This window comes from Argentina silus (genome assembly GCF_951799395.1).
Source record: "Argentina silus genome assembly, chromosome: 1".
NCBI lineage: Eukaryota > Metazoa > Chordata > Actinopteri > Argentiniformes > Argentinidae > Argentina > Argentina silus.
In genome coordinates this window covers 6,558,207-6,586,143 of record NC_139655.1, presented here as the reverse complement: position 1 = coordinate 6,586,143, position 27,937 = coordinate 6,558,207, and the positions used below count along the sequence as shown (strand labels likewise).

Below are 27,937 nucleotides of genomic sequence, written 5' to 3'. Positions count from 1 at the left end.
GGGCTGGGGCTGGGGCTGGGGCTGGGGCTGGGGCTGGGGCTGGGGCTGGGGCTGGGGCTGGGGCTGGGGCTGGGGCTGGGGCTGGGGCTGGAGCAGGCTCTGTAGATACAACAATATATGGACATACAGTACTGACTGTCACCCAGCAGTCTAAAAACATTTCTCTCTCCCATTATTACACAGGCTAGATGGTGTTTTGTTACTGGGGAGCACAAAGCTGTAGTCATTGAGACAGTGGGGAACTGCGCTGAATTGGTAAATTGGTATTAACTATTCTTTTTCTAAATGCTCTGTAGATCCATTAATACAGTAACATGAAAACATATACCAACTCTGTCAAGGTACTGTGGTACGGTGTCAACTAGTACTAGTTTGGTAAGTTAGTCCACAAACAGTTATCATGAAGTGTCTAGAGTTGTGGCCATTCCGGAAGGTACTCTGTGAGTCTCTCTGGATGTGGATTACAGTGAGAGCAGGTACAGCACGTGTGGAACTGCTGAAGGCACAGACAGATGGGCCAGGGATCAACATCACAACAACACTGCTTTGCCTGACCTCCCAGATCTCCGTTATGACCCTCATCCTTGACAGAGTTGTCTCTGGGGAAGAGGAGAGAACTCACACCAGAAATATAAACTTTGTGGTTGGCCTGATCACTAACAACGATGAGTCACAAGATTTTAATTTTAAAGATGAAAAGGGATATCGTGTAATTCCTGTGTTTAAGCTTTAGGCTTTTATTTTAGCATAAGGCTCTGCAACAAAGCCAACCTGCTTTTGAGGAAAAGTGCTCAGGCAGCACACATATACAGGGAGACCACTTACTTAATTAGTCTTCACAATGTGTCGGTCTGGCTAAGGAGATTACTGCAGTGTACTATTGACATCGCCACAGTTGGCTCGCCCTCAACCTTCATCAAAACAACAGATCAACACCGAAAGACAAAATACATTAAAAATGAAGATATAAAAAGCAAATTGTCAGCAATAACAAACAAGATGACTGATGCAGTTAAAGGTAAATTAGGAATCTTTTATTCAGGTTATACTGTCCATGTAACAAAATCAAACAATACACAATAAGCTGGCAAGCTACACTGTTACTCACCCCTGCTGGACAGAAAAAAGACAATCTTCTGATAGGCACTGCATTCATAACTCTCGCCCCAAACTAAGGTGTATATTGGCAAAACAATATTAATTTGTAATATTAATTAACATAAGGTGTGAAAAAAAATATGGGTGAGAAGAAATTTACTAAATCTAGAAGGTAGTATACTTCTTACGAACATCCCTCAAAATAATGTATCTGTATGCAAACTCACACATTTTGTGTTAAAACTGTACATTCACCCAAAAGGTCATGAAAAAGGATTCAGTGCAGATTGACCTCCTCACTCTTCTTAGTCCTAAGAAGTATTCTGAAAGAGAGGGAAAACCCCAACAACAAACTAGGTTACGAACCAGTCTGAGCCACTGCTGCTCATAGAGCAAATCTATCCTGTACCGTTATCAACAGTCACAGATATCAATGGGTGAGAAAAGGGATCATTACCCTGAGTCTGTCCATAAAGGTTTTGTTGAAACGTCCCCCAAAGGCACGTAGAATCTTAGGCGTGGGGGGTTTGGGTTCGAATATGGGCAGTCCAACCTTGGGCGCCTCAGTAGCCTTGGCAGCAGCCGGACCCTTGGCCTTGATCAGTTTCCTTTTAAAATAATCATGATCATCACATCATGATCAGGTACAGTACATTATCTATTGCATTGATAAAGGATGGCAAGTGAGTACTTCGAGAAATTACAGTTCTAGCCAACCCCAGTGTTGGGGAGTAGTTCCACTATCCACTACTGTACATGTAGCTCAACTATTAGTTTAACTAAATTTAGCTGTAGCTTGGTGGTAGTTCAACTAAATAAAAATCTTAGTTGTGAACTGTTTTCAGTAGTTAACTACTTTTTTTTTTTTTTACCATGTAGCAGTGTAGTGAGATACTGTCACTGCTCACTACATTTCCTCCCCAAAACAAAATAGGAATTTAACTATTATTCCAGCCCTTGGACATTGCTCCACCTCACCTGACTTTATCTTTCTCAGTGCTTATCTTTAAGAGCGTTTCAGTTGTTTCAGTTCCTGTCACATGGACTAGTCATCTTTCAGTAACTGACTGTCAAGTAGTTTCGATGTAGTGAGCTACTTTTGCAAAGTAGCTTTAGTTTGACAAACAATATTTCTCTCAAGAGTAGCTTTAGTGTAAATCTTCCCTTGAAAAGTAATTGGTAATTTAGATAAATAATATAATTTTCAGAGTTGCGTTCCCAACACTGGCCAACCCCTTCGCTTACCTTCCCTTCCTGGCCAACACTTTCTGGGACTCTGGGTAGTGGATTAGAATGTCAAATAGGTCCTTTTTTTCCAGGACAAAGAGGTTAGCGAAGCCGTGAGCTTTGACGTTAGCTGTTCTCCTGTTCCCTCCATCTTTAGAGGATTGTAACAAGCTGAAAGGACATTTTGGAGTATTTGTTTACTACAGTCTCATATATAATCTCAGTATACTCTATGATGTCATTTGACATGTTATGGGAGCTCTGCTGTGTACCTGATTTCTCCAAACACACAACCAGCCTTCAGTGTCACAAACACAATGCTGTTATCAGGCCCACCGACCACCTGCACCGCTCCAGCCTTGATGATGTACATCTCTTTACCAATGTCTCCCTATGAGGACCAAATAGACAGAGAGAAAGCTGTCATACTCTACAGTATGTATTTGTTACCCTATGTCTGACAGTAATTGTCTAAATGACTCAATGACACTCACCTTCTTCACCACAAAGTCCCCTGGTAAATAAACAATAGACTTGAGCCTCAGCAACATGTCCACCAGCATCTGGTTATCACAACCCTGAGGAAGTTACATTAAACATCAATTAATAACGCAAATATCACAATGTAATGTTTGACGAATTTACAGTCCTAATGGTCAGTCAAGCTTCAGACTTCAAAGCTCGTTTGACACGTCTGGATGAGGAAGATCCAGTGTGTGTGTGTGTGTGTGTGTGTGTGTGTGTGTGTATGTGTGTGCGTATGTTGTGCATGCATGTGTGCTACCTTGAAAAGGTCTATCTTCTGGAAAGTAGAAAGATTGATGTCCACAGCAATGGCTGTTCTCATGACCAGTGGCATCTGTTCTAGCAGCTCTGACTCATCTTCAAGAAACATCATAAAGAAAAGCTCAGTTTCACATTCTTCAAATGTTGAAGCTTGAAATAGAAAATATCATAAATTTCCTAAACTGAAGTAAAAAAAAATGTAGTATCCTAATCCATGACATAATACATCACAGTGAAAACATATTCAGTATTCACACTTAGAGAATATTAAGTTATTGGCTGACAAGCAGGTGTTAACCTTACCCAGCATGCCCTGAGCGTCCCAGGTGTAGTTGTACCAGGTGCGGACTCTATGCTGCACCATTTTGGGGATGTGGTTGGTCATCATGTAAGACATAGTGCCATCCATAGAGGAGCGGAAGTAGGTTTCGCCTTGCGTGGCAGCCCCAATGACATCTCTCATCTGGGGTGGGGATAGCAGACACAAACAAACGGAGGTCAGTGGGTTGGAATAATATCAGATTCATGAACACATGAAAACAATATTGATCTGAGTTGAGACTCGAGAACTGCATTTGGTTAAATACTTTAGACTGAGTTGGCTGGCTTGTCATCTTGGCTAATGGCAAGCAAGTGTCATTGGTGGATGGGCGGGTAAATGGCAGACAAAGCAGTTGATAACAGTACAATCAAAAACATGGGTTAGTAATGTATCGCTAGGGGAATATGATCTCTAAGGTCTACAGGTGTACTGAGGACAGCACTGTCAAGAAACATATTTTTTATCCACTATAAATCATCTATTGTTCCACCAATACTACCGTAGGCTATGGCTACTTCAGGGAGAGACTGCTACGCTGAAATCAGGTTTCCAGATGAATTTTGGAAAAGGGTGTCTCAATTCATCCTCTCTACTCTACTACTCTCTCTTTTTGTTACCTGTCCAATTAAACTGGAGAAGACAAAGACACCACAGAAAAAGTTCAACAGCTGAAAGGTTATCTCAAAGACCGTGTGGGGCTCAGGCAGACCCCCGATGTTGATCAGACTGCGGACAGCAAAATAGTAACAACGCAGATACCTGTAAAGAGGGGCGGGATGTTAGGAGAGCTATCTCTGACAGAGAGATCAGTCATACTGTTGTGTGCTAGGTCGTGGATGTTGTGAAAACCCATGCCATGGATTTTTGTCAGACACCTGATGACGATGAGGCAATACCACAGTATGAACACATGAATGTATTGCACTGAATGTTATTGGTAAATAACCAATGGGTTTCATGACTGCGTAACATAGCACTGTTCACCTACAGTACGTACATATAATAAAACTACCTTGTAACAACCTACATTATCATGTGTCTAGTTTGTCTACACATGGTATCACATTAAAAAGGTGAACTTTGTATCAATGGCTCAGGTCATGAGACTGCAAAATGAAAACAATGTGAAATATATAGATTGCTATATGTGATGGCTAACAATAAAACACTGGAAAGGTTGATGGAAAACCCCCCAAAAGGACAAAAGGAGCAGTAACAAAGATTAAAAAAGAAAATAGAAAAAAAGGGTTTTAAAGACAAAAAATAGAAAAAAATCGAGCATACTAAGAAATCTACCTGGCCAAGAAAGATGGACAAAAAGAAGGCCCCGAAAAAATAGTTGGACATCTGAAACACCTGGCCGAATAAGGTGTCGGGAAAAGGCAACTCTGCGATCATCAGCAGGGATTTCTCAGCATAGAAGAAACTGCTCAGGTAACTACAACAGCACAATATCCATGAGGCAGTCAGAATACTTCAATACTTCATGTTAAGTTTGAATATAAATAATAATAATATGTATGAATATAGAAATACTGTATGTATAAAGAGAACAGACATTGAATAATACACATGATCTCACATACTACATAGCTTTGGAACACTATTGCCAAAAAAATACTAAAAGTGCATTTGTGAATACTCACAGCCACAATGCACTATAGCATATGTATATAGATATGTCAGATTAACAAGAAGGGCAGTATCCTACCCTGAGATGTGCACAGGTAACCTAAAAGACCTTACAACTCTCCCACTGACATCAACACATTATCCAGCAAAAGTATCAGTTTACATATGCAATCTCAAGTCATCCCTAAAATAGCAACAGAGCCGGGGCACATACGCGCTGCCTTTGCCAGTGTATGTCCATTTTGTGGTCCCAATGCCCTGATAGGCTGAAGCCACATAGTAGAGGCAGGCGTTGAGGTGCAACATGAAGAGAAGGTAACCAATGGTGCGGATCACTCTGCCAACAAAACAGGCAAAGAGAATCTCACTAAAGATGGCGAAGGCTGCTGAAGTCATCAATATGGGCACATCAACAACTAAGTTCAATGCACTTCTCTAATAACAAAGTAAGCAAATAGGTCCTATGGATGTTTATAGTCTATAACACACACAAATCTTGTCACACACTCATTGTGTATATACACGTACATTTAGAGCTACTTTGCAATTTTGTACTGTAATTGTGGTATCATTTTTGCATTCTGACATACCTCCATATGTAGGCCTTAGCCATAAGGCTCTCCAGACGATCGCTGAACTCAAAGAATGTCTCTACCTAAGAAAGTTGAACTCAAATGAACAACCACACTGTAACATACACCAAACATGCTTCCTTCACTAATATTTACTGGAACTGTGAGTTTGACAAAACAAGCTCCTGACAGTGAATGGAGTGTAAACTTTATTCGCTACAGGTTTGAGAATGTTTGTTTCAACGTGTGGTGAGCTTAGCCAGGATATGCATTTACCTTCAGTATACGATTGGCTCTGAAGATGGATTTATATCCAAATTGTAAACACAGCAAGTCAAAGGGTGCAACTGCAATTAAGTCTAACTGAAGAAGGAGAGAGAAATGTCAGATGGTACATTTACACATACTGTATATTGTATTCAAGCCAAAGCCAGAGCTATTCAATGACACATGATCTACTAATAATTGAACAGATGTCTGTAGTAGCCTACCTTACATCTCTCAGAACCTCTGTAGTGGCTCTTTGTTACAGTCCTGTCTTTCTGAAAGGATGGAGATGTCCAGATTACAACTACTGAAAGTGGTGTGTATCATTCTGAATTCTAGATAACCAGAAGCAACCTATGTGTGGGGAGTCTACTGCACCTGGTATCCATTCAATTTCAAAGTAAAACTCTCAATTCCTTGAAATAAAATGACCAGTATAAGGACAGCGGGACTCCAGCAGAGAGTGTGCTGACTTACTATGACATCCCCTCCTTTGACAAACTGCCTGCGAGCCTGGAAGAGAATCATATCAATGACATAGATGGAGTCAGCTAGCAGGTCACAGGTTATCCACATAGGGATGGCTTCTGCAGTGTGGTAGGGAAAGCACAGCCGAGCTGTAATAAACCAGGTGTTGTAGTTCCAGGCTAAAGTCACCAGGGAGAGCCAAATAACATACAGACGATCTAAAGAGAGAGATAGAGGGGGGGGAGTGAGAGAGAGAGAAAGAGAGAGAGAGAGATGATGATGCATTGTATAAAATCATCTAACTTGCACAGAGCACAAAGCAGGTGTAGAGAGTGTAAGTGTTTGCTTGCCAGTGTTATAGAGTGGCAGAGTTGGTTGCATTTACATACTGTACCTGCGAATGGATCCATTGTTACGCCAAGCACTGAGTCCATCTTATCCTCCAGCGGTTTAATCAGAACATCAACAAAGGAATAAATGACTGCAGACATTGTTTTTTTGACCTCTTCCTTCTTCTCGTCTTTCTTCTCATCCTTCTTCTCATCTTTTTTCTCCGCCTTTTTCTTCTCCGCCTCCTCTTTCTTTTTTCTTGCGTCCTCTTCCTTCTTTATCCTGTCTTCTTCTGCTTTTCTTGTCCTCTCTTCCACTACTTTTATGTAATCATTTTTTCGCAGAATGGGTGCTTGAATAGAATAAAAAAATACAAAGTTACAAAGCTTTATCTTACTCCAACCCCGATTTGCAAGGGACAATATATTGTGGATGAGGAGTCATCCTATTGACATGAATGGGTATTGAAGGACATTGGGAGAGGGAAAGAGAGAGATAGTTAGATAGAGAGAATGGGGGCAGTAGAGCAGAGGGAAAAGAGCAAGTGGGGGAAGGAGGGAGAGGATCTAGGTTGCACTTGGACTCTCTACCCTTCATCCAAAAGTGTGTACACTTCTTCCTCCTCCCTTTAGATGCACTGGATTGGCGAAAGCATGTCAGGAGAGAGTTTCCATCATATTTATCACACCAGTCCATTCCTTTTAAAATCTATGAAGGGGAGTGGACAGTATGAGTGCACACTTCTGGATAAGGCAACATTGGAAGGCAGGTTTGGAGTGTTGGCCAAGTCTTGCCCCTATTGGAATAGCTGCCAGTGTAGGCCGTCATTGCCTTTTGATAGAAAATGAAAAGCAATGCATGTGAATTCCCTCTGAGTGCACACTTACTGACAGGGGGGCTAGGTTCTGGAGATGAGGCGTGTGGGTCTATGACCTTCTCTCTGTACTGGTCTGTTCTTTCTCTCATCCGCTTCACAATGTCTCGAAGCTGCTCATCAGAGTACTTATTCACCACAATTTGGGGTGGTGGCTCAGGGGCAGCTTCCTCTCTGTAAAGGAAAATGGCATGACAATGACGTTTATCATAAATGCATTACAGATTTACCTACTGCCATTAGACTAGTGTTTTAAAATTTGAATAATGATCTTTCAGACATTTCGTTGTATCGAGGGCACTCGTCTGTGGTTTGATGTAGAACTTTAGAGAGAGATTCCCTCATTTCACTAATGCGTCTTCACAACCAACACAGGCAGGCATATCTACTCTATAATTGAACATTATCTTGCCTGTTGATATCTTGTCTCCCCCTGCTGGAGGTCATATCATATTACACCGTTACCAGACGAGTCTTGTCGGGCCAACTGTCCTTTACATTTTTTACATTTAACAGACACTTTTATCCAAAACGACTTACAACACAAGTACATTTGTCTAAAGTAAGTGAATCATCTATGCATCAGTCATCATAAACAAGACGTTCTTTTTTTTTTTTTTTTTTTAAATCAATGGTTGTTTCACAGACAAGATGAATCATCTACAAACAAGTCTTTTCAAGTATATTTTTCAGTAAGTGCAATATAACATTTTTGATTGTTACTGCAGTAAAATGTTGCAATGTTCTAAATAGGACAAACATATAAATGTTTAATGTAACCCCAGAGTTTGGCTTTGACAAGTTGCCTAGGCATGTTCTCTACGACTAAGAATCACCTTTAATGCTGGATTTTTTAAAAGCTGAATTCTTTCTTGTTGTTTCATTGTCCAGCTCCACTGAGCTTAGATCACAAAGCTGCAAATCTTCTAATCTCCTTTCAGCTGCTTTTTCATTTAATCTGTCTTTTCCCCTACCAGAGGATATACGATAGATCCTATGGGCAATGCGTGTATGTCTCTAACAATGTGCTCTCTATGAGGTCTACCTCCAGCTGGGACTTAATCAGGTTTGATTAGACTATGAATTTGACACTGGGGGGGAAGTCGGGGGTCCGATATTAAGAATATGCATCTTCCGCATATTCTCAATATATAGTTCTTAGTGTCAGTGAGGGAAGCTTAGGAGAGCCTTTGATGAAGATTGAACTGTATGTGCTGCCCTTACCCTTCAGCTCCTCCCTCTGCAGGGTTGGCTGGATCTGCTGGTTTCTCCTCTAATTTTGGAACTGTTGGTTCTGGGGCTGGGGTGGGGGCTGTGGCTGGAGCTGGGGCTGGGGCTGGGGCAGGCTCTGCACAGAAAGACATGGGGGGGTAGGCAAAGTGGGACATATGTCTAAAATTTATAGAAATATCCATTGCTTCTGCCAAACTCTGTTAACATTGAAAGGATAATAGAACTCCATAAAAACCATAGATACATTTAGAAAGTAGACACTAGAACATGGGTTGAAAATGAATGTTTTCTGAACATTGCCAGTTGACATTCATCAGACCATGTCACAGTTGAAAATAATATTTTTTTAAATGTTACCTATTTACGTAAATACAGGTATACGCTTCAACTTCGTGCTCCTCTATGCTCCACTTACAAACCGACAGATGAGTCCTGGCCTATATCCTACTGTACCATCCTACCAACCAACATCACAAAACCCCATCCCTCACAGCTTCACAGGACAGTATCGTTCAAGAGCCATTATTCTTGGAAACGTTTTTGCAAGTTAAAAGACATACAGTGAAAAACACACTGCATAATTCAGATATACAGTATGCCTACAGTATATGGACCTTGTTTAAAGCATTGCTTAGGTCTATGTTATATCACATGAAGGAAGACTTACCCGGCGGTTTGTCCTCTTTGTTGGCCCCATTCTCTTTATCGGCAGGCTTTTCTTCCTGCTGAGACAAGGAACATTGCCTCAAAGTCAAACCGTCAGCTTCATTATTCAAATCATAGCGATTAGAAGACATTTTAATTTAGAGACAATTTCTAACAGAGCGGTAGATTTAGTGGCAGACAAACCACACTGCCTGATAGACTGTTTTTAAATTAAGCTCTAATCATAATGCAGTGGATTTGAATGTGCCTTTGAGTAATGAACAATGTCAATGAGCCAAATGAAAAAAACAACAATGGTGATGTAATCGTTTTGATTAGAAGACTAAAAAAGACATGGAGGAGGAAAACGTATTATTTGTCTTTATGATGATATAGAGTCATAGCAAATGTCATAGTAAATAAGAATGAAAAGATAAATTACATTATAGCCTGATGTTACCATACAGCAGCAACAGCCTATCATTAGAAAACGGTAACGAAGGGGAGGGGTTCTACAAGTTATACCCAATGAGACCACAGTTTAATAATTTACTTTGAACTTGCAATATTGTTAATGTGGTGAAATAGCATCACAAAGAGAATTATTCTTCAAATGTATACAAATAAATCATACAGCAAGGTTTTTTGCTTATGCCTCATAGTGGATAAATAAGCTTACTGGAATCTATAGGGAGGAGAGTTGAGTCAGCAATCTCTTACCTTGGCAGGTGCAGGTGCAGGTGCAGGTGCAGGTGCAGGTGCAGGAGCTGGGGTCGGAGTCGGGGTCGGGGCAGGAGCTGGTGCCTGGGCTGAAGTGAGGCTCACCGGAGCCACTGGGACCGCAAAGATACCCTTCAGCGTGCTGAACATGGCTGGATAGCAGGTTCTGCTGTCTACTAAGGAGAGGTGCTGAGATCTACACACTGATCTCCTATCTCTGTCCAAGCAACTGCCGTCATAACCAGAGGAACCTGATTCAATTAGTGCTTTTAGACCAACTAATACCCCCTACAAGCAGCTCCCACCTCTAAGTCCATCCCCAGCTATGGTAACAACAACAAATTGGCTTTGTAACCTCTGAGGTGGGGGTGGGAGTGTCTCTGAGCAATGGCAAAACCAAGACTTCAAATTGGACCCTTTGTATATCACTTTATAACCTATATCATATATATTGTATTTCATGATATGATATTATACAGTATATCGCTGCAGTGTAAATGCTTTAAAAAAAAAAGGTTATGTCTTAAACTGCTCCTTACTAATTGTATCTGGCCAGATCCTCTTGTACACCATGGACTCACATTGGGGAGCCATATGTGCTCACTGTACAGAATAGGCAGAGCTGATAAGACTTGGCTGATGAATGGTCAGGAGCACATCAACTCAGACATCACTTACTTAATTAAACCAGCCACTTGCCAATGAGAGGATTACTTCTGTGTCTCTTGGGGGAAGGCAAATGATAGAGAAGTAGGCTACAGCCTACTGTACAGTATGAAAGACTTTAGCATAGGGCCTTAGTTCTGTAGCTCACTAATAATATAAAGGGTAGAGTTATTAGGCCTGCTGTGTAATATACTGTATGCTAGTGTGCAATATCCAATAGTTTACCCAATGTGCCTTTGTGTATCATGTAGGCCTATAAGTCATATTAAGTGAGGCTCTTCTTTGATCTATGTTGAATAGTTCATTGCTGTTCAACTTGGATCAAGTTGCATATCAACAGGTTTGTTCCAGAATAAAGAACCTGATGCTGCTGTATTGTCACATGGTTGCCATGGTACACGGAAGCTAGCCCAACACATGCCACAGAGTAGTCTTTTCCTAGCTGGGAACTGAGCAGTGAGGAAACTGAGGCGGTGTTCGAGCAGGTCCAAACGGGAACACTGTTTCCCCGTTTTCTGTCTATTCTACTTACCCCCAGTTTTACCGCGTATCTTTAACTATAAGGAAATGCCACTTCAGCCTACGTCTCCCAGTTTGCAGCGTACTGGTAGAGTATTGTTTGTTTCTCTGTTGTCAAAAGGAAACAATGTCAGTGTCAACCTAGCGCACATCTAGAAGCGTGCAACATTATAACAAAATAAAGTGTAGCGCCTTGTTGCATTCACAATCCGTTTGCCGTGAAATATATATTTTTAATACACAAACATGTCTAGAATGCTATTTATCTTATTCAGTTGCTTGAGGTCACAGGTATATTGTTAGCCCCATCAGTTCCCGTCTTATTATTTACTGCGTTCATACTGAATACTGAGTATATGAGCAATGTGGGACAATCGTCGAAAACGGATGGGGCTAGTCTATGGCAGGCCACAATATAATGTCTTATAACACCATCAATATTTCATTACATCCTCCAGATTGTCAAAGAATACTGGGCATAGATTACACACATCTGAAGGCCTTGTGCAGAATTGACGGGCTCAAAGATAGGTATGGTTCAACACCAGTGTATCCATCCTTATCAATGTGATTCAGAAACTGCATTACGGATGTTCTTTGTTTTAAGATGATTTAAATGGTTATCCTAAACCACAGAGGCACAGACCTGAAATGTCGATTTAACCTAGGCTATTCAGGCTTTATCTGCTGTTGTTTTATTTCTCTTTCTTTTTTTATTATTAAAGGTTTTCATTAATAGTCATGATTTAGTCATCCAATATCTTTGATGCTTTATGTCATCATATTGAAACAGTTTATTGTCTTTACAGCAACAGCTCCCAGTCCACTGAAGAGGCCCATCAAGATTTCATGAGCTCCTATCAAAAGATATTCCTATTTCCTAAGAAAGTGATCCCCCGAATCCCACTTAAGGCAGACAGCAAAATGTAAGTGTCTGCAGCTAGTCTAGATAACAACCGTTGCCAAATGTAGGAACTGATTAAGTGTTCAGGGACCATAACCGCAAGTGTTTCTCGAGAAGCCCTGCACTATGCTTTGTTATACCAGTAGATGTCAGCAATTGTGCGTAAAACCGTTCCTGTGTCCAGCTCAGTGCAATAAGATGAGTTGTCTTCATATCTTGTCTAGGCTATTACCTACAGCATCTATTACATAATTACACATGGACCTGGGTAGTGGGCATTACTGTATTATTACAGCCTGTTGTAAAGGATTTAATTTTTCTTTATATGTTTATTCGAACAGTATATCTATCAACCTTTAAACTCTGATAGCTATTTGCTCTGACCATATGTTTGATGTTAACTACTTAACTTTTTTTCCTGATGATATACAGAACATGCAAAACATTGTTTTCAGCCAGTGTTCATGTTTCCAATCATAAAAAATACAAATAACATGTGGGAGGGAGAGCGATCTTGGCTTTTGAGGGCTAATTTGATTAAATCAAATCCATCTAATTAAGCTTCAAGGATTAGAGCTGGGCCTTTTTGTCAAAGTGCACTATGCCAGAAAGCTATGTCGATCTATCTTTCTTTGGATTGTGATGCACTCCTCTTTATTGTGACACTATGACGTGTCTTTTTGATTGCTCTTGAGGAGAAACTTTTAAACTATAACTATAAAGAGAAAGAGATATACAAAAAATGAAGTGACATAGGCAAGCAGCGTGGGAAATGTTTCCCTGGAGTGCAATGACACACAATAGCAGAGCCTGTCAATCAATCACAGATGCACATGGAGTGATATGTACAGTACAGGGAGGAAACAGCTCAGTTATACTGTTGAAATGCTCTGGTGGGCAGTGACATATGAGTCATAGCTTTAATTGGCGTGAATATAGATCCGCTCTCAGCTGGGATCGGGCATCTTGAAAAAGGGTTTGCCAAGGAGTGCTATTCATAGGCTAGTTTGCCTGGAAAATGCCTCTATGATTACTTCTTAAACAATATCATAAAACCGGGCCCCTGTAAGCTGAATGGTGGGGTGTCTCTACAGCTTTGGTCGCAGGGAAATAAACAAGGACAATGGTAATGGACTTCCGGATGTTGATGTATTGGTGCTTTTGCAATTCATTCTTTACTTTGACAGAAAAATTGCATGTGTAAATATCCCATGCAGGCTGATTTCAAATAGCTCTGTTGCCTGTTTAGTTCATTAGGTATGCCTTTTTACAATTGTTCAGTACATGTCTGTTGAAGACCAGGAAAAAGTATAGCAAGGTTGTTTTTTTCCTCAACAGCACTCATGCTCCTGAGAAACTGAAGGCCAATGAGAGCCAAGCCTCCCTGGACATCACGAGGAACCAGAGCCTTGGGAGGCAGACACAAGAGACACTTATCAACCACATGATAAAAGCCCTCAAGAAGTTGTGAGTACTTTTATGTACAGAAACATTTCATATACCGTTTCATTACATTCTTGTGAACCACTCGTCATACAGTTCTGAACTGTATCTCTGTTCAAGTGCTGTGAACATTGCACTTCACTCTTCATCCAGAGGGGGGCAGTTTGTTCCTTCCCCAGTGCTCTCATCTATGAATATGTTCGGCGCTGCTCTTCAAATTTCCCTTGGCCAACAGATGATGAAGCACTGTTTTCATTAGAATTAGCCAGATGCAGTTGAGGATAATTTTGAGCTCCAAAAAAGCCCAGCATGACATATTAAGAATGTAAAATCAATAACATCTGGTGCCACTACAGAGGGAACTCTCAAAATAAAGGAACCACTAATCCATCGCCAGACCTCCTTATAATCAAAGCTTTTACTTTGATTAATTTTTGATGGGACAGTTTATGCCCTTTGCTTTAGTGTTTTGTTTCCCTGATGTCACAGTTAATCATTGTGAGATTGCCCCAGCATGTTAAGAGTACAAGGTTTATTTGGGCTAGTTGGCGATCGTTAGTGGATGTTGCTCGTGAAAGTAGCGAGCAAGCTCATGGTCATGTTTTCATTTGGGATGTCTGCAGCCCAGCGTAAATTTGATTCCCTGACATTCCCATGTTTTTATTCAATCTTTCCTTTTCATCCTCCCAAGTTTCACAAGATTGCAATATGCGGTTTTATTGGCTTTTCGAGGGGAGTGTTGGACAGAGGCACAGAAGAGAGAGGCACAGAACACAGAGGTGTTTCATTGTGAGGGCCTGTGGGGGCTAATGTAACATAGGTGTTCACATTTATCTGAATGAATCCCTTCAGCGACAGCCCTTTAATGATGTCTCTATAAAACCACACATCTCCCATGTTGAAAACACAGGGCTCTCCTCAGTAAAGCATTCGGGGACATACTGTACATACATACTGTAAAATACATACAGTAAAATATTTGTTCTCACAGTTTGGATAGATGGATGGACTGATTCATAAATAGATCCGTTTTCTGACCAGATTCAAAGCTGATTGGCTATACTTCTGTTGTAAAATATCCACTAGCTAAGCAAGTAAACAGCTCTAGACAAAGCGTAACTACAGCCACCATACAGTAGCCTATGCACAGTACTGTAAGGCTGCCAGTCTGTTGTTTTAGCAGCCCGTCATGGCCTTATCTCTGATCTGGGAGGCAGTGCCTTAGCACAACAGGAGGAAGGTCAAGGTTAATGAAAGGTGTATCTTGCTACTCCTCTCTGCCACCCTACACAGATGGAGCTGTAGATAGCATGATCCCTTTCCTCCATCTGTCTCTACTGCAACCCTGTACTGTTTTGGCCCTAGGCTGCTTCAGTGCTTTTCACTTTCTTTTTATAAAATGTATAGAACTGCATATCTTCATATCTAGGTTATGGATGCCAAGTGCAATGTGTCAAGCTTGAGAGTCTGAGAGTATATTTTGGGGGAAAATAGGTGTGTGGTTGTATTTGTTTGAAGAAGATGTCTTTGAAGCCGTGTTGTTATACAGTATGCTGTACCATAACCCCTGGAGCTGTTAGCGTTGTGTTTTCTTCTGATCATCATGTCATGGGCGTCACTGTATCAGTAAGTGTGTGTGGACCTCCTCTTACTGTCTTCATTCTGTGTGTACTTGCGTGTACAGAATGTCATGATGTGTTTGTGTCAGGCATCATTCAGCTTTTTTCAAGATTGTAGCTTTGCCTATGCTATGAAAGCCCTTTTGCCAATGAGATCCTGCTTTTGTGTGAGCGTGTGCGTGTGCATGTGTATGCGTGTGCATGTGTGCGTGTCTTTCTTTCTTTTTAAAAATCAATTCCTGCTGCTTAGCCAGATTTCCACATTCAGGGCTACCAGAAGTGGGGGCTCAACAGTGCTGAGACACACACACACACACACACACACACACACACACATATACACACACACACGCACACACGCACACACACACTTCCTGTCCTTGCGACTTGTTCCCGTGAGAGCCTGTCTGTGTGCCAGCACTTGGGGCAGGAAGTGCATGTGTTCACCGCCCCCTTCCATCACCCCGCCCCTTCCCCATGCCCCGATGGACAGGCCGGGCGGACAGCCCCGGTGCTTCTGGGTAATGGGCCGAGGGAGAGGGGCCCTTGATGCATGGGCCAGCGGAAGACATTGGCTTGTTTTATGAAGGAAGCCAGCCAGCGCAACCTGCTCTGTCTGCACTTTTAGACTGTTTTTGTTTTATTTCATCTATTTATTTTTCTTTATGAATCAGCGCTCCGTCCCCTCCTCTTTACTTTCCATTCAGAAACAATTTCCTCTTTCCGACCATTCTAGGTCTGGAAGCCATGGGATGCTGTAGAATCGGGGAACAATGGTGTAACCTACCTTCCCTCCATTTCTGTTGTGTCTGTAATCCTACCCAAGCTACTGTAATGTGGTTCTCATATTTTTATTGATAAGATGTGATTTTATCAATTTCTGTTGTGTCTTTTTCATAGTTATAGACTATACTGTATATCGAAATTGTGAGGGCATTTGATTTGATTTGATTGCCTGAATGAGTATACAGTACATGCACACAATGGCCGTGCATGCATCATGAAGGCCTAGATGTGGGAATACAGTATGTATATTGTATGAGTCTTTATTTCCATCTGATGTGTGTTGTGTTTGTAGCTATAGTTTATGAAGGAGCAGTGTGTTTGTGATTGGGATGACATAAGCAGAGATGAAGAAAAACCTATTTGACACGCTGCTCAATAAACATGCCTCTCTACCAGGGAGTGAGAGACAGCGAGAGAAGTGAACAGCACAATAAAATACCATTCAATCGCTGTACATCGCTTCTTTCAACACATTTCCAAAGGTAAGTCTGTCAGACGACTCACAATGGAAAAGAGCCAGACAGTCTCCCTCAATGATGTACTTTCGGAACAGAGCCAATCAATGTTGCTATGACTTTAGCTATTAATTTTCTGATTTACCCTCCTCCACTGATGGGCTGGTGCTCCAAAAGCCATCTATTATCATTATCCAACTATCGGGGAGACACCATTATCCAATATTACCTCAAATCTTTATATATTATATATTTAATCTTTATCTAAAGTAATAGCAGGCTGTCTTACTTAGGGCTTAGGGGGATTTACACGGCTCTAAGCATCTGTACCTAAGATGCAAACTCAGGGAAAATTGTTTGGCTGGATATACAGTGGTATTTATCAGATTGGCAAGAGTGTGGTATATGAGGACTAGCATGATATTAACAATGTGTAAATGTGACCAACGTAGATTGAATCTGGGGTGTCCAGTCTTGTTCACCACAAGAATGTTAGCCCCCTGAACCAAGGCCTTGGCATTGGCTTGGTGAGCTAACACACATCTCAAGCAAGGTTTGGCAATCCACCTCTGCAACGTAAACATGTTCTTCTGGAAACTCATGTCTTTCTCAGGGTTTTCTAGAGAGTTATGCCCTATCATATTGGGAATACGTTTAGACATTGAGTGTGGCCCAAGAACTGAGGACATGAACTTCTATAAAATGAGACCCAAGAACTGGGTGGGTCTGATGTCTTGTCTAGCAAATGGCTTAACCATGACTTCTGTGTAAGATCCAACCTTTAAATGAGTTTTGTATAATAAATCAAAGCTGAGCACTGCAATATGTTACAGTGTAATTTACATTGCAGATACAGAACAGACAGATTGGATGTGTAAAGCCACAGGGGCTAGGTTACACACCTTAAACAGGTTATCCAATGAATCTAAATCTTCCCACATATACAGTAGGGGCTCAGGAATGCAATGTGAGTTGCTCAGCTGGCGAGTTCCTCTGGTGGTTGTATTCTTTGGCGGGCATAAAGCTTGCCAAATGTGCCTTCTAAAAAATAAATGAATGCACTTTTCAACAACTCGCGGGGTATACTATGGGACCTATGGGAGTTAGCGAGCTAACTTTAGCTCCAACTCAGCATTTGGTCAAGGTTAACTTGCTAACTACCTTTACTTTTTGCCAGGAACAACCTGGCATTAAAATGAATGAGCATATCAAAAATAGTCATGAACTGATCAATATTTTAGAAAGCTGATTCAGATTTAATTTTCGTGGCTGGCCAGAGTATCCCACATCAGCACATCCTCTAAGGGATACCAATGGAGATCATCCCTTGACAGCCATAAAAAACGGTTTCCCCCCATTCTATGCAGGCAGTGGGTCTCGTACAGGTGTGCTCGTACACCAGGGCACACCATTTCCGCACAACCTCTGGACTTTACCACTGCACTTCTTCTGGTGTGCTGTGTATGGGGTCGTCTGTGTGGTCTTCTGTGGGATTAAAGCTGAAGCACTTGGTTTTTTGGCAATCACACTCCAGATTCCCTGTTGCAGAACACATGCAGCTGACATCACGGTAGAGAATTTTCCCAGGGGAAAGAGTGACCACCTGGCGGAGCCTCATTGTGGACGGTACGACTGGAAGGTCGTTTAATCCTTCAAGTACCTTTTTCCTGGCATTACTTCTCTTATGAGCCTCTTTCCAATTTTATCGCTGGGCACGCTGCGCTCTCACACTGCGGTCTTTTTGCCTTTTCTTCTTCCCCGTTTCTACGTCTTTCCTCCACTTCTCTTTCTCTTTTTCTAAATACTGCCGTCTCCTCTGTTCATCAGCATCACGCCTGGCACGGTAGCACCTCCGCTTTTCAGCAGCACTCAATGGTGTGCAAGAACTCTGTACAAATCAATTTAAAATTTAAAAAATGTCTATTAACGTATTGAAAATGATCTGAACATGATTTAAACACAGTTGATTCATTTTGAGTTAATAATCCCATCCAGGTAGTTGTTGCAACTATAGTCCCCACCAGACTGGTTGAAAAGTTGATTAGATTAGGACTGAACACTCCCCTGTGTGCCTGGATCCTGGACTTCCTGACGGCCAGGCCACAGGTGGTCGGGGTGGGTAGACACACCTCCAGCTCACTCATCCTGAGCCAGGGCTGCGTCCTTAGTCCTCTCCTCTACTCCATGTACACCCACGACTGTGTGGCTAAGTCCAGCAAAAACTCCATCATTAAGTTTGCGGACGACACAGTTGTGGTGGGGCTGATCTCAGACAACAATGAGAAAGGCTACCTGGACGAGGTGGCGGATCTGTCACTCTGGTGTCAGGAGAATAGCCTCATCCTGAATGTCTCCAAGATAAAAGAGCTGATTGTGGACTTCAGGAGAGCACAACAACTAAGGACCTACACGCCGCTGGACATCGATGGGACTGCTGTGGACAGGGTGAGCAGTTTTAAACACCTGGGAGTCCACATCACAGAAGATCTGACCTGGACTACCCACATCAGCACACTGGTGGGAAAGGCAAGGCAACGCCTGTTCCATCTCAGGCAGCTGAGAAAATGTAAAGTCTCCCGGAGGATCCTTCAGTCCTTCTACTCTGGAGCTGTGGAGAGCATCCTGGCTGGTAACATCACCGTCTGGTACGGTAACAGCACGGTCTAGGACAGGCGAGCTCTGCAAAGGGTGGTACGCCTTGCAGAAAGGACCATGGGAGCTCCAACCCCCCCCCCCGCATGTCCTGTACACCAGGAGGTGTAGGACCAGAGCCTGCAGGATAATGAAGGACCCTCACCACCCGAAAAACGGACTGTTCCAGCTGCTGCGGTCAGGCAAACGCCTTCGCTGTCATGCAGCAAGAACAGAGAGGCTTAGACTGAGTTTCTTCCCCCATGCCATCAGGATCATCAATGACGACCCCACCAGTGCCCCCCTCAAGTCACTCACACACTCACTGACATCATAACACATACGCACACACATAATTACCCATTGCAGACTCATCTTTCACTGTAATTAACTGTACTGTCAACCTGTCATTGCCATTGTATATAGCCATTCCATTGTGTACATTGCTTACATTGCTGTTTATACTGCTGTTTATATTCTATTTATTTTTTAATTTATTGTTGCACTCCTCTGTGGCATTGTCACTTTTGCATTTCACTGTATACTTGTATGCATGTGACAAATAAAGAATCTTGAATCTTGAATCTTGAATCTTGAACATACTTAGGCTGCCTGGTGGCAATAAAAAAAAAAAAAAAGGCAATTCATATTCTGGAAAATACGGTAATACATTTAAAACATATAGATTATGCAAAATTATACATACACATTTAATTTTATGATAGATAATAGATTGTCCCTTCTGAGTGAACTGAAGGAGATGCAACCCTGTTACTCTAATTACAGTAATAGGGTTGCAAATCAATGCTAATGTTAGCTTTTACCTCAGGAATAAATGCTAGCTGTGGAATGTCAAGGTCAAGGACAAGCTTAGTTCTATAAATAAATAAATAAAACTTTGAAATTAATTTGTCTTATTCTGATAATATGAGTAACAGGGTTGCGTTGGTTAGACTGACACACTCAATCAATGCTGAAAAGATTGGAAAAATATGAAAGATAGAAGAGAGGACTTACCTTTGGTCGACCCATGGTGTTGGCAAATGGCATGATGATGTAATTTCCTCTGTGTCATGTGACTCACTGTTTTTTCTCTTCCTCTGCCAGGCTAAATAGGTTTCGGTAACGGTTGCGCGCATGTTGTGGGACACAACTTCAGTGCATAATTACTATTATTTAAAATATGTTGATGATTAAACAAACTGTTTTAACACTTACAAGAGATATCAACAAAATCGTACCAAAAAAAGTAGATTTAAAACTTATTTTAACTGTTATATTTGACATGCAAGTTGGTCATCAAGAAGGTGGGACAAGAGAAAAATGCCATTTTAGGGGGTGCGCGAGAGCTATTTTAAATAATATTTTGGAACCACCTTTTCCACAACTATATTTACATTTTGTCTCAGGACAAGTATAATGTACACAACAAGTGCATGTTTTAGTATTTTGTACATGGATTATTTCAAATTTCATAGATGGGACAGAAAATGTCCTCCAATTCTGGAATGTCCCTTGTATATCTTGCGATCAGAACATTATTTCTGAGTAGTATGGAGGTGGAGTGGAGGATTTTAGGTTAACAATGAGCTATCGCAATCGGACAAAGTTAAGTCGTCTTTATCCCATATGAGTGAATCCCCGCGGCAGCCAACATAAGAGAGCCTAGGACTCCACAAATATACAGTTGTGAGGTCCACTCAGGCTAGAGGGCAATGTGGTTTTTATCTGTTTCCCAAACCCAAAATTAACCAAGAAAAGTGTCAGCTCTGGATAAATAGAATAAATGCAGACTCTAAAAACAAGCTCTTGACTCACATTCTATGTGCTTGTGCGTGGGAAGCAAACTTTTCACCACTATCTTACTATTTACATGTGTTTACATGTGGCTGATCCAATGACAGCGCTGTTCGATCTTCTATTATGAATGGTGATCAATGCTCCCCTCTCCTCTCCCACTCTCTCGCCCGGAGCACTTATTTGCAGTTGAATCAGCATGCCTGGTGGACGTCCTGAGGATAGTGTGCCTCGCCTGTTGACACAAATTATATGTCATTGCCATTGCAGTGCTCGTCTTTGTTGCTGATTGTTGGAAAAGGTATTTAAGGAGAAAACAGAAATACATTTGTTGAGTTTTGGTTTAGGCCTGCCAGCACCTACTCCTGTGTTCCCTTGACACACACAGCCTTAGACTTAAGGTGAAACTTCATTTACGACAGTCTGTTAGTGTTTCTTTGAACTAAATTGGTTATTTTGTATCGATGCTCTATTCTCATTCTTCCTATTTGCCTCAATGTAATATTGTGCGCTACCGGTTCTGAAAAAACAGCACAACATACTCGTGACCAGGTTTTCACATAGAGTGCACTTTGATGAGTAATGTTTAATATTTATGTGCATAGTTGACAACACAGTCTCGAGTCATAAACATCAGGTATCATACCATGCGTAAACTCCTCATTTCTTGTACCTCATGCATGGTCATAGCATATTGGAATTCTTACTGTAAATCTAGGATCATGGATGATTGTCTGTCACGCAGGGATGAGCAAATCATTATCAATCGTTATTAATCATATCACATCTTTCGGAGGCAGATATGCATAATGTTCACTTGTGTTAGTCGGTCTTGTGACCACTCGTGTGTAGAGTCTGCTTTATCATGTCCATAACCGTCTGAAGTTTAATAGGGAATACATGTTCAGTTCTTTCTGTTTTCCAAGTCTTCACATCTTTGCCAAGACAGCATTTTAAAATATTGCAGGCCCACTTAAATAGTATAGATTAGGCCTCAATGTATTTAGTTATACAATAGCTGCACCTTAAAGTATAGGCCTAGGCAAATTGAACTCTTTCTCAGATTTGGGTTGCTGACCCCAGACTTGTTGGTCAGTGGCTGTTAGATGACTTTGTTTCCAAAAGTTATCTATCAATTTTGCTATCAATTTTTTTCTCGCGGTTGAATCCATGGTTTTGGCTCAAGCGTGACTGAAATTGCAACAGCAACTGGGGGGGGGGGGCGATGACGACGACTTGTGTAGAGGAGTCTAGGAGCAGTAGTTTCAGGGACAGTGGGACAGTTAACCCGCTGTCCCACAGTTCTGTCACAGATGCAATTATGTGGGCCAACAGTTTTAGGATGCCTGCAACTCAGAGTTTGACTGACTCCATGTGAGATGGTCACGGTATAGCAGTTTGCCGTGTGTGGTGTTATGGATGGCTGATCTGCTGATGCAGTAGTCATAATGATTCACCCCATGTGCAGAGTGGAATAGTAGGGTGGCTCTGTTGCCAACACTCTCCCTTAGAGTGATGAAGTGAGCACCTCCACTGGCCTGTGCATCACTCTTTGATATTAGACAGGTGCTTGGACCAGCCTCCAACCCAGTGGTTATTAAATCCATCTCCAATCCACAACTACAGTGTAGGAAAGATGTGAAATACTGTACAACGTCCCTGTAGATTACTTGACTTTTTCCCCCCCTGATTTGTTTTTTTTTCAATCTGTCTGACATTGCGTGGAAAAAGACTAAGGACATAAATATCACCAGGCGTTGTTGTGGAAACATCAATATGGAGAGTGGACTGGCTGAGGAGAAGGGAAAGAAAAGGGAGAGTACCTGTCTGGTCTGGTGTGAGTCACTCTATGGAACACCACAATGGGGAATATCTGTTCCAGACCCAATGAGTTTCAAAGGAGGTAGAGCATCATTTAAGACAGTACATGAACTCTTCAGCAGCTGGCTATGGCTATGGGGAGTCCAAAATCTCATGGCTATGTGAGAGAGAGTACCTTTAAGAAGAGAAGTTAAAGTCGGGTCAGAACAGACAAGGGCTGGCCCCATTGAGATGGCTTTTGGACCTGTTTCTGTGAGCTCCCATTTAACCTCAGTCACACATAACACAGACAGTTACAGTATAGGTTTCAACCCTCCCCAAGCTAAATAGATTAACTCATGGATGTCGAATCTCATTGGATGAGGGAGTATATGATCCAGATTCCGCTGAATCATGGATTTTGGCATTTTTCTGAAACATAAATAAAAATAATTATAATAGCCACTTTTTCTATTCTATTGTGCTTTGAAGATGAAGATGTTTGTGTCCTTTGCTGAAGCTGTGGAATTGTATTTACATATCAGCAGCACAGTCCTCTCACTTACACACCAATTTTTCTCAATATCTATTGTAAATCAAAAGCATAGATATTCTAGGCCCATTTAGCAATACCATGGCACATACTATCCCCAACTGGGTGTTGGTGTAAAAAAAAAATTGGATTTCTTCTCCCTCTCTGTCACACCCTCTGACCGCAGTCCAGAAAACGGTCCCTGGTTTTGATGACACATACATTGGCTAGAGTCTAATTTAAACTGAGTTATTATAGGTCTAATCTGTGTTTTTTTGTCAAGACTCAAGTCTTTCTGGCAAAGAGGGACATAACCTCACATCCAGCTGCCCAGCCTCAGTTCCAGCACTCTGACAGCTGTTGGGAGAAACCAGAAAAGAAAAGGATTACTTCTAAAACGCCTCTGTGGTTTTTGGAAAATGTTTTTATTTGATTTAATTTTATTCTTTTTCCTACCACTGGGGCTTTGTCCTGTAGACCCAAAAAAGGGCCAGGGTATTAATCATGTCTGCTGCTGGCTTGTCGGGATGCTCTCCAAACTGGGGTGATGGTGGACAATCAACCTCCTGCTCTATTGGAAAGAACTAACTGGTGTCTGTGCTTCCTGCCATGCTGCACAAGTTTAATACAGTAGGAATATGATCATGTTGACCAGTAGCTTATGCAGTGTATAGCAGCAATATGAGTTAAACTGAATTTGATTAGCTCTGGTAATGAATGAGAATGGAAGGTGGTCGTTTTTGAAAAGTCTATGCAATGGTATGAATTTTCATATGTGGCCGTGTGTGTTTGTGCATGTGTGTGTGTGCATGCATGCGTGTGTGTGTGCTGTACATTTTTATATGAGAGCAGTCTAAGGTGGGTCCTTTAAGGACAGTGGAGGACATTTGCCTCTCCTTCAAATGCTCAGTGTTTTTCTCCTTATAATGAATTACACTGTGACAGAAATGTTAGATGCTCTCCTCTCCTACCCGTGATTGATAGTGTCCTCTGCTTTCCACACAAGCCGGGGGGATTGACCATCTCTGATAAAGGTCTAAACAGCTGTAACACAAATCTTATCACTTATCCCCCAAGACATTGGCCTCCTATGGCCCTGTTGTTGATGGGATGGAAAATCTAGGCGCGTTCCTTTAAATACAAGCCTCACATTTGGCCCAAAAATAGAAGAGAGAGACAGTAGAGGCCATCTAAGCTGTGATTTGAGACCCCCGATTCGATTGATTACCCTGAGAAGGTTCCCCCTGTTATCTTCAAAGCAAAGTGGCACTTTGAATTTGAATTAAGTTAGCTACCGATTTTTTTGCACTGTCTGACTAAAAGTGCTTTGTGGCCCTAACTTTCAGACAGATAGCTCTTATCAAGTCTGCTCTATCCCAGTGATTTATGTCACTGGCTGGGTCTGCTTTAGTGGCAATTTTCCCGGCGCGTCCGCCTGAGATAGGCCAAAGGAAGGTATTTGGTGGCCGATAAGATAGTGTTGGAGCGGCCGAAGCAGGCTGTAGATAAGGCCGATTACCGTTATTTGTGAGGAGACAAAGCTCTACCTCTTGGCCACTGGCGGCAGGACCTGAGAGGATGTGTTAAAGGCACTGTTAAGGCAAGGGTCCAGTGTTGAAACTGATCTGATACACCCTGGTAAAGCTTTCAATTGAGACTATCAGAGCACTATAAGTGTGCAGGGTATGTACTGTAGCTAAATCTGAACTTTGGCACAAACAATTGTTTCTGAATGTGTTATGAGAAGACAATTGTAGACACTCCTTATCTGAACAACAACATACACTCACCGGCCTCTTTATTAGGTACACCTGTTTAACTGCTCGTTAACGCAAATATCTAATCAGCCAATCACATGGCAGCAACTCAATGCATTTAGGCATGTAGACATGGTCAAGACGACCTGCTGAAGTTCAAACTGAGCATCAGAATGGGGAAGAAAGGTGATTTAAGTGACTTTGAATGTGGCATGGTTGTTGGTGACAGATGGGCTGGTCTGAGTATTTCAGAAACTGCTGATCTACTGGGATTTTCACATACAACCATCTCTAGGGTTTACAGAGAATGGTCTGAAAAAGAGAAAATATCCAGTGAGTGGCAGTTCTTTGGGCGAAAATGCCTTGTTGATGCCAGAGGTCAGAGGAGAATGGCCAGACTGGTTCGAGATGATAGAAAGGCAACAGTAACTCAAATAACCACTCGTTACAACCAAGGTATGCAGAAGACCATCTCTGAATGCACAACACATCGAACCTTGAAGCAGATGGGCTACAGCAGCAGAAGACCACACCGGGTGCCACTCCTGTCAGCTAAGAACAGGAAACTGAGGCTACAATTCACACGAGCTCACCGAAATTGGACAATAGAAGATTGGAAAAACGTTGCCTGGTCTGATGAGTCTCGATTTCTGCTGCGACATTCAGATGGTAGGGTCAGAATTTGGCTTAAACAACATAAAACCATGGAACCATCCTGCCTTGTATCAACGGTTCAGGCTAGTGGTGGTGGTATAATGGTCTGGGGGATATTTTCTTGGCACACTTTGGGCCCCTTAGTACCAATTGAGCATTGTTTAAACGCCATAGCCTACCTGAGTATTGTTGCTGACCATGTCCATCCCTTTATGACCACAGTCTTCTGATGGCTACTTCCAGCAGGATAACGCGCCATGTCACAAAGCTCACATCATCTCAAACTGGTTTCTTGAACATGACAATGAGTTCATTGTACTCCAATGGCCTCCACAGTCACCAGATCTCAATCCAATAGAGCACCTTTGGGATGTGGTGGAACGGGAGATTCGCATCATGGATGTGCAGCCGACAAATCTGCAGCAACTGCGTGATGTGATCTCTGAGGAATGTTTCCAGCACCTTGTTGAATCTATGCCACAAAGAATTAAGGCAGTTCTGAAGGCAAAAGGGGGTCCAACCCGGTACTAGCAAGGTGTACCTAATACAGTGGCCGGTGAGTGTACATACGACTATTTAGACTAGGCTTGGCTCAAATGCTTTGGGTGAAATAAAGACTTAATGGGAGAGGAATTATCAAGAGAGAAACAAAAAAATATCTTGAGAAAATAGAGGATGAAGAACAGGGAGGGAGCATAAAAGTAAGGAGAGAGAGAGAGACAGGGAGAGAGAGAGGGAGAGGGTGAGAGAGAGAGAGAGGGAGAGGGTGAGAGAGAGAGAGAGAGAGATAGGGAGAGAGAGACAGGAAGAGAGGGAGAGGAAGAGAGAGAGTAAGAGAGAGAGAGGGGAAGGAAGAGAGAGAGTAAGAGAGAGAGAGGGGAAGAGAGAGAGAGAGGGAGAGAGAGAGAGAGGGGAAGAGAGAGAGGGAGAGAGAGAGAGGAAGAAAGAGAGAGGGAGGGAGAGAGAGAGAGGGGAAGGGAGAGAGAGAGAGAGAAAGAGAGAGAGAGGAAGAGAGAGAGTGAGAGAGGAAGAGAGAGATAGAGGGAGAGGAAGAGAGAGAGAGTCAGAGGGTGAGAGAGAGAGAGAGAGAGAGAGAGGGAGAGGGATGTGAGTCAGGAGTGTAGCAGGCGGATAGACTGTGACAGCATCCTCCAGGCGTGAGCTGAGTTGAGCTGAGTTGAGCGGAGCGTCTCTCTCTTTTTCCCTCCCATGCTGTTCTTTGAGCTACAAACCCTCTGGCGCGTGTCCTGTACAGGAGCCCAGTACCGCTCAGCTCAGCACCATAGCCAGCCATACAGCGCAGCACAGAGCAGCCCCCTCCAGCACAACACAACACAGCCCCTGTGCCCCGCAAATTAATCTGCCACCAGGTTTACACAGGCATGCTTTTTCTGTCTGCTCAGCTCCTCTGTGTGCTTGTGTGTGCGTGTGCGTGTGTGTGTGCGTGTGCGTGTGCGTGTGCGTGTGTGTGTGCGTGTGTGTGTGTGTGTGTGTGTGTGTGCATGCATGTGTGTTGAGGCTACAAATGCTCGACGTTGCAGATATGAATTTTCTCACAAATAATTCAAGTCCTCCCTGTCCTTATAATGATAAACCTCCATCCAGTTAATTAGAAAAGTATGGGGGGATTAGAGATAGCAATTACTATTATCATTGGATAATTTATGATTAACACTAACATATGGAAATGTCAATGGATGTCCGGAATTAATAATTCCGATTTGCTTAAAAAATGTTTTCTATGTCATATTCAATCCCATGATTCAGAAACCGACTTTTCATTTTATTAAGCTATCTCAAACTAAGTGAAGGAAATGTTGCTGAATAGGTTGTTGTTCATGCCATAGCTTGAATGGAAGATGACTACATTTGTATATTCCTGAACAGCATAATAAATATACTGAAGGCGTTATGGACTTGTTCTATTTATTTGGGATTTGAAGTGATTGATTCCTGAATACAATGTTAAATGTGGACCTTTCAGGCTGGTTCATGCCAGATTTCTAGGACACCAACAACAACAGAGACTCTAATCAGATGCTGTGGGATGTTCTAATAGGCCTTATCTGGTTAATTGTGGGGAAGGAAATGGTTCTATCCTGCCACTGTAGCAGTGCCAAACCTTGTTTCAAAGCCAAGTCTTAGATGTGTCTGACGATACAGTATCAGATAGAGGAAGGATTTATCTCTGGGTCAGAGG

General features: G+C 42.1%; 2 protein-coding genes across 2 annotated transcripts in view; one reads left to right on the top strand and one right to left on the bottom strand.

Annotated features, from left to right (window-relative positions):
• Nucleotides 1-409: 409 nt before the first annotated feature.
• Nucleotides 410-10,324, bottom strand: cngb3.2 (cyclic nucleotide gated channel subunit beta 3, tandem duplicate 2; the record flags this gene model as incomplete). The annotated part of the gene is made up of 18 exons (XM_083682882.1): nt 410-599; nt 1,109-1,113; nt 1,556-1,706; nt 2,344-2,496; nt 2,598-2,716; nt 2,820-2,903; nt 3,110-3,207; nt 3,415-3,574; nt 4,051-4,192; nt 5,280-5,402; nt 5,656-5,720; nt 5,914-6,000; nt 6,129-6,179; nt 6,382-6,590; nt 6,767-7,054; nt 7,590-7,750; nt 8,801-8,919; nt 10,175-10,324. The coding sequence occupies 18 exons, from the start codon at nt 10,322-10,324 to the stop codon at nt 410-412; spliced, it is 2,355 nt and encodes a 784-aa protein (XP_083539008.1).
• A 1,009-nt stretch (nt 10,325-11,333) lies between these two features.
• Nucleotides 11,334-27,937, top strand: part of cnbd1 (cyclic nucleotide binding domain containing 1) — a gene marked incomplete at its 3' end in the record, with an annotated part of 35,673 nt that continues 19,069 nt past the window's right edge. Inside the window, 4 exon segments of the mRNA XM_083682811.1 lie at nt 11,334-11,447; nt 11,818-11,890; nt 12,169-12,285; nt 13,602-13,730. Coding sequence (XP_083538937.1) covers nt 11,408-11,447; nt 11,818-11,890; nt 12,169-12,285; nt 13,602-13,730 — 359 coding nt within the window. The 5' untranslated portion in view covers nt 11,334-11,407.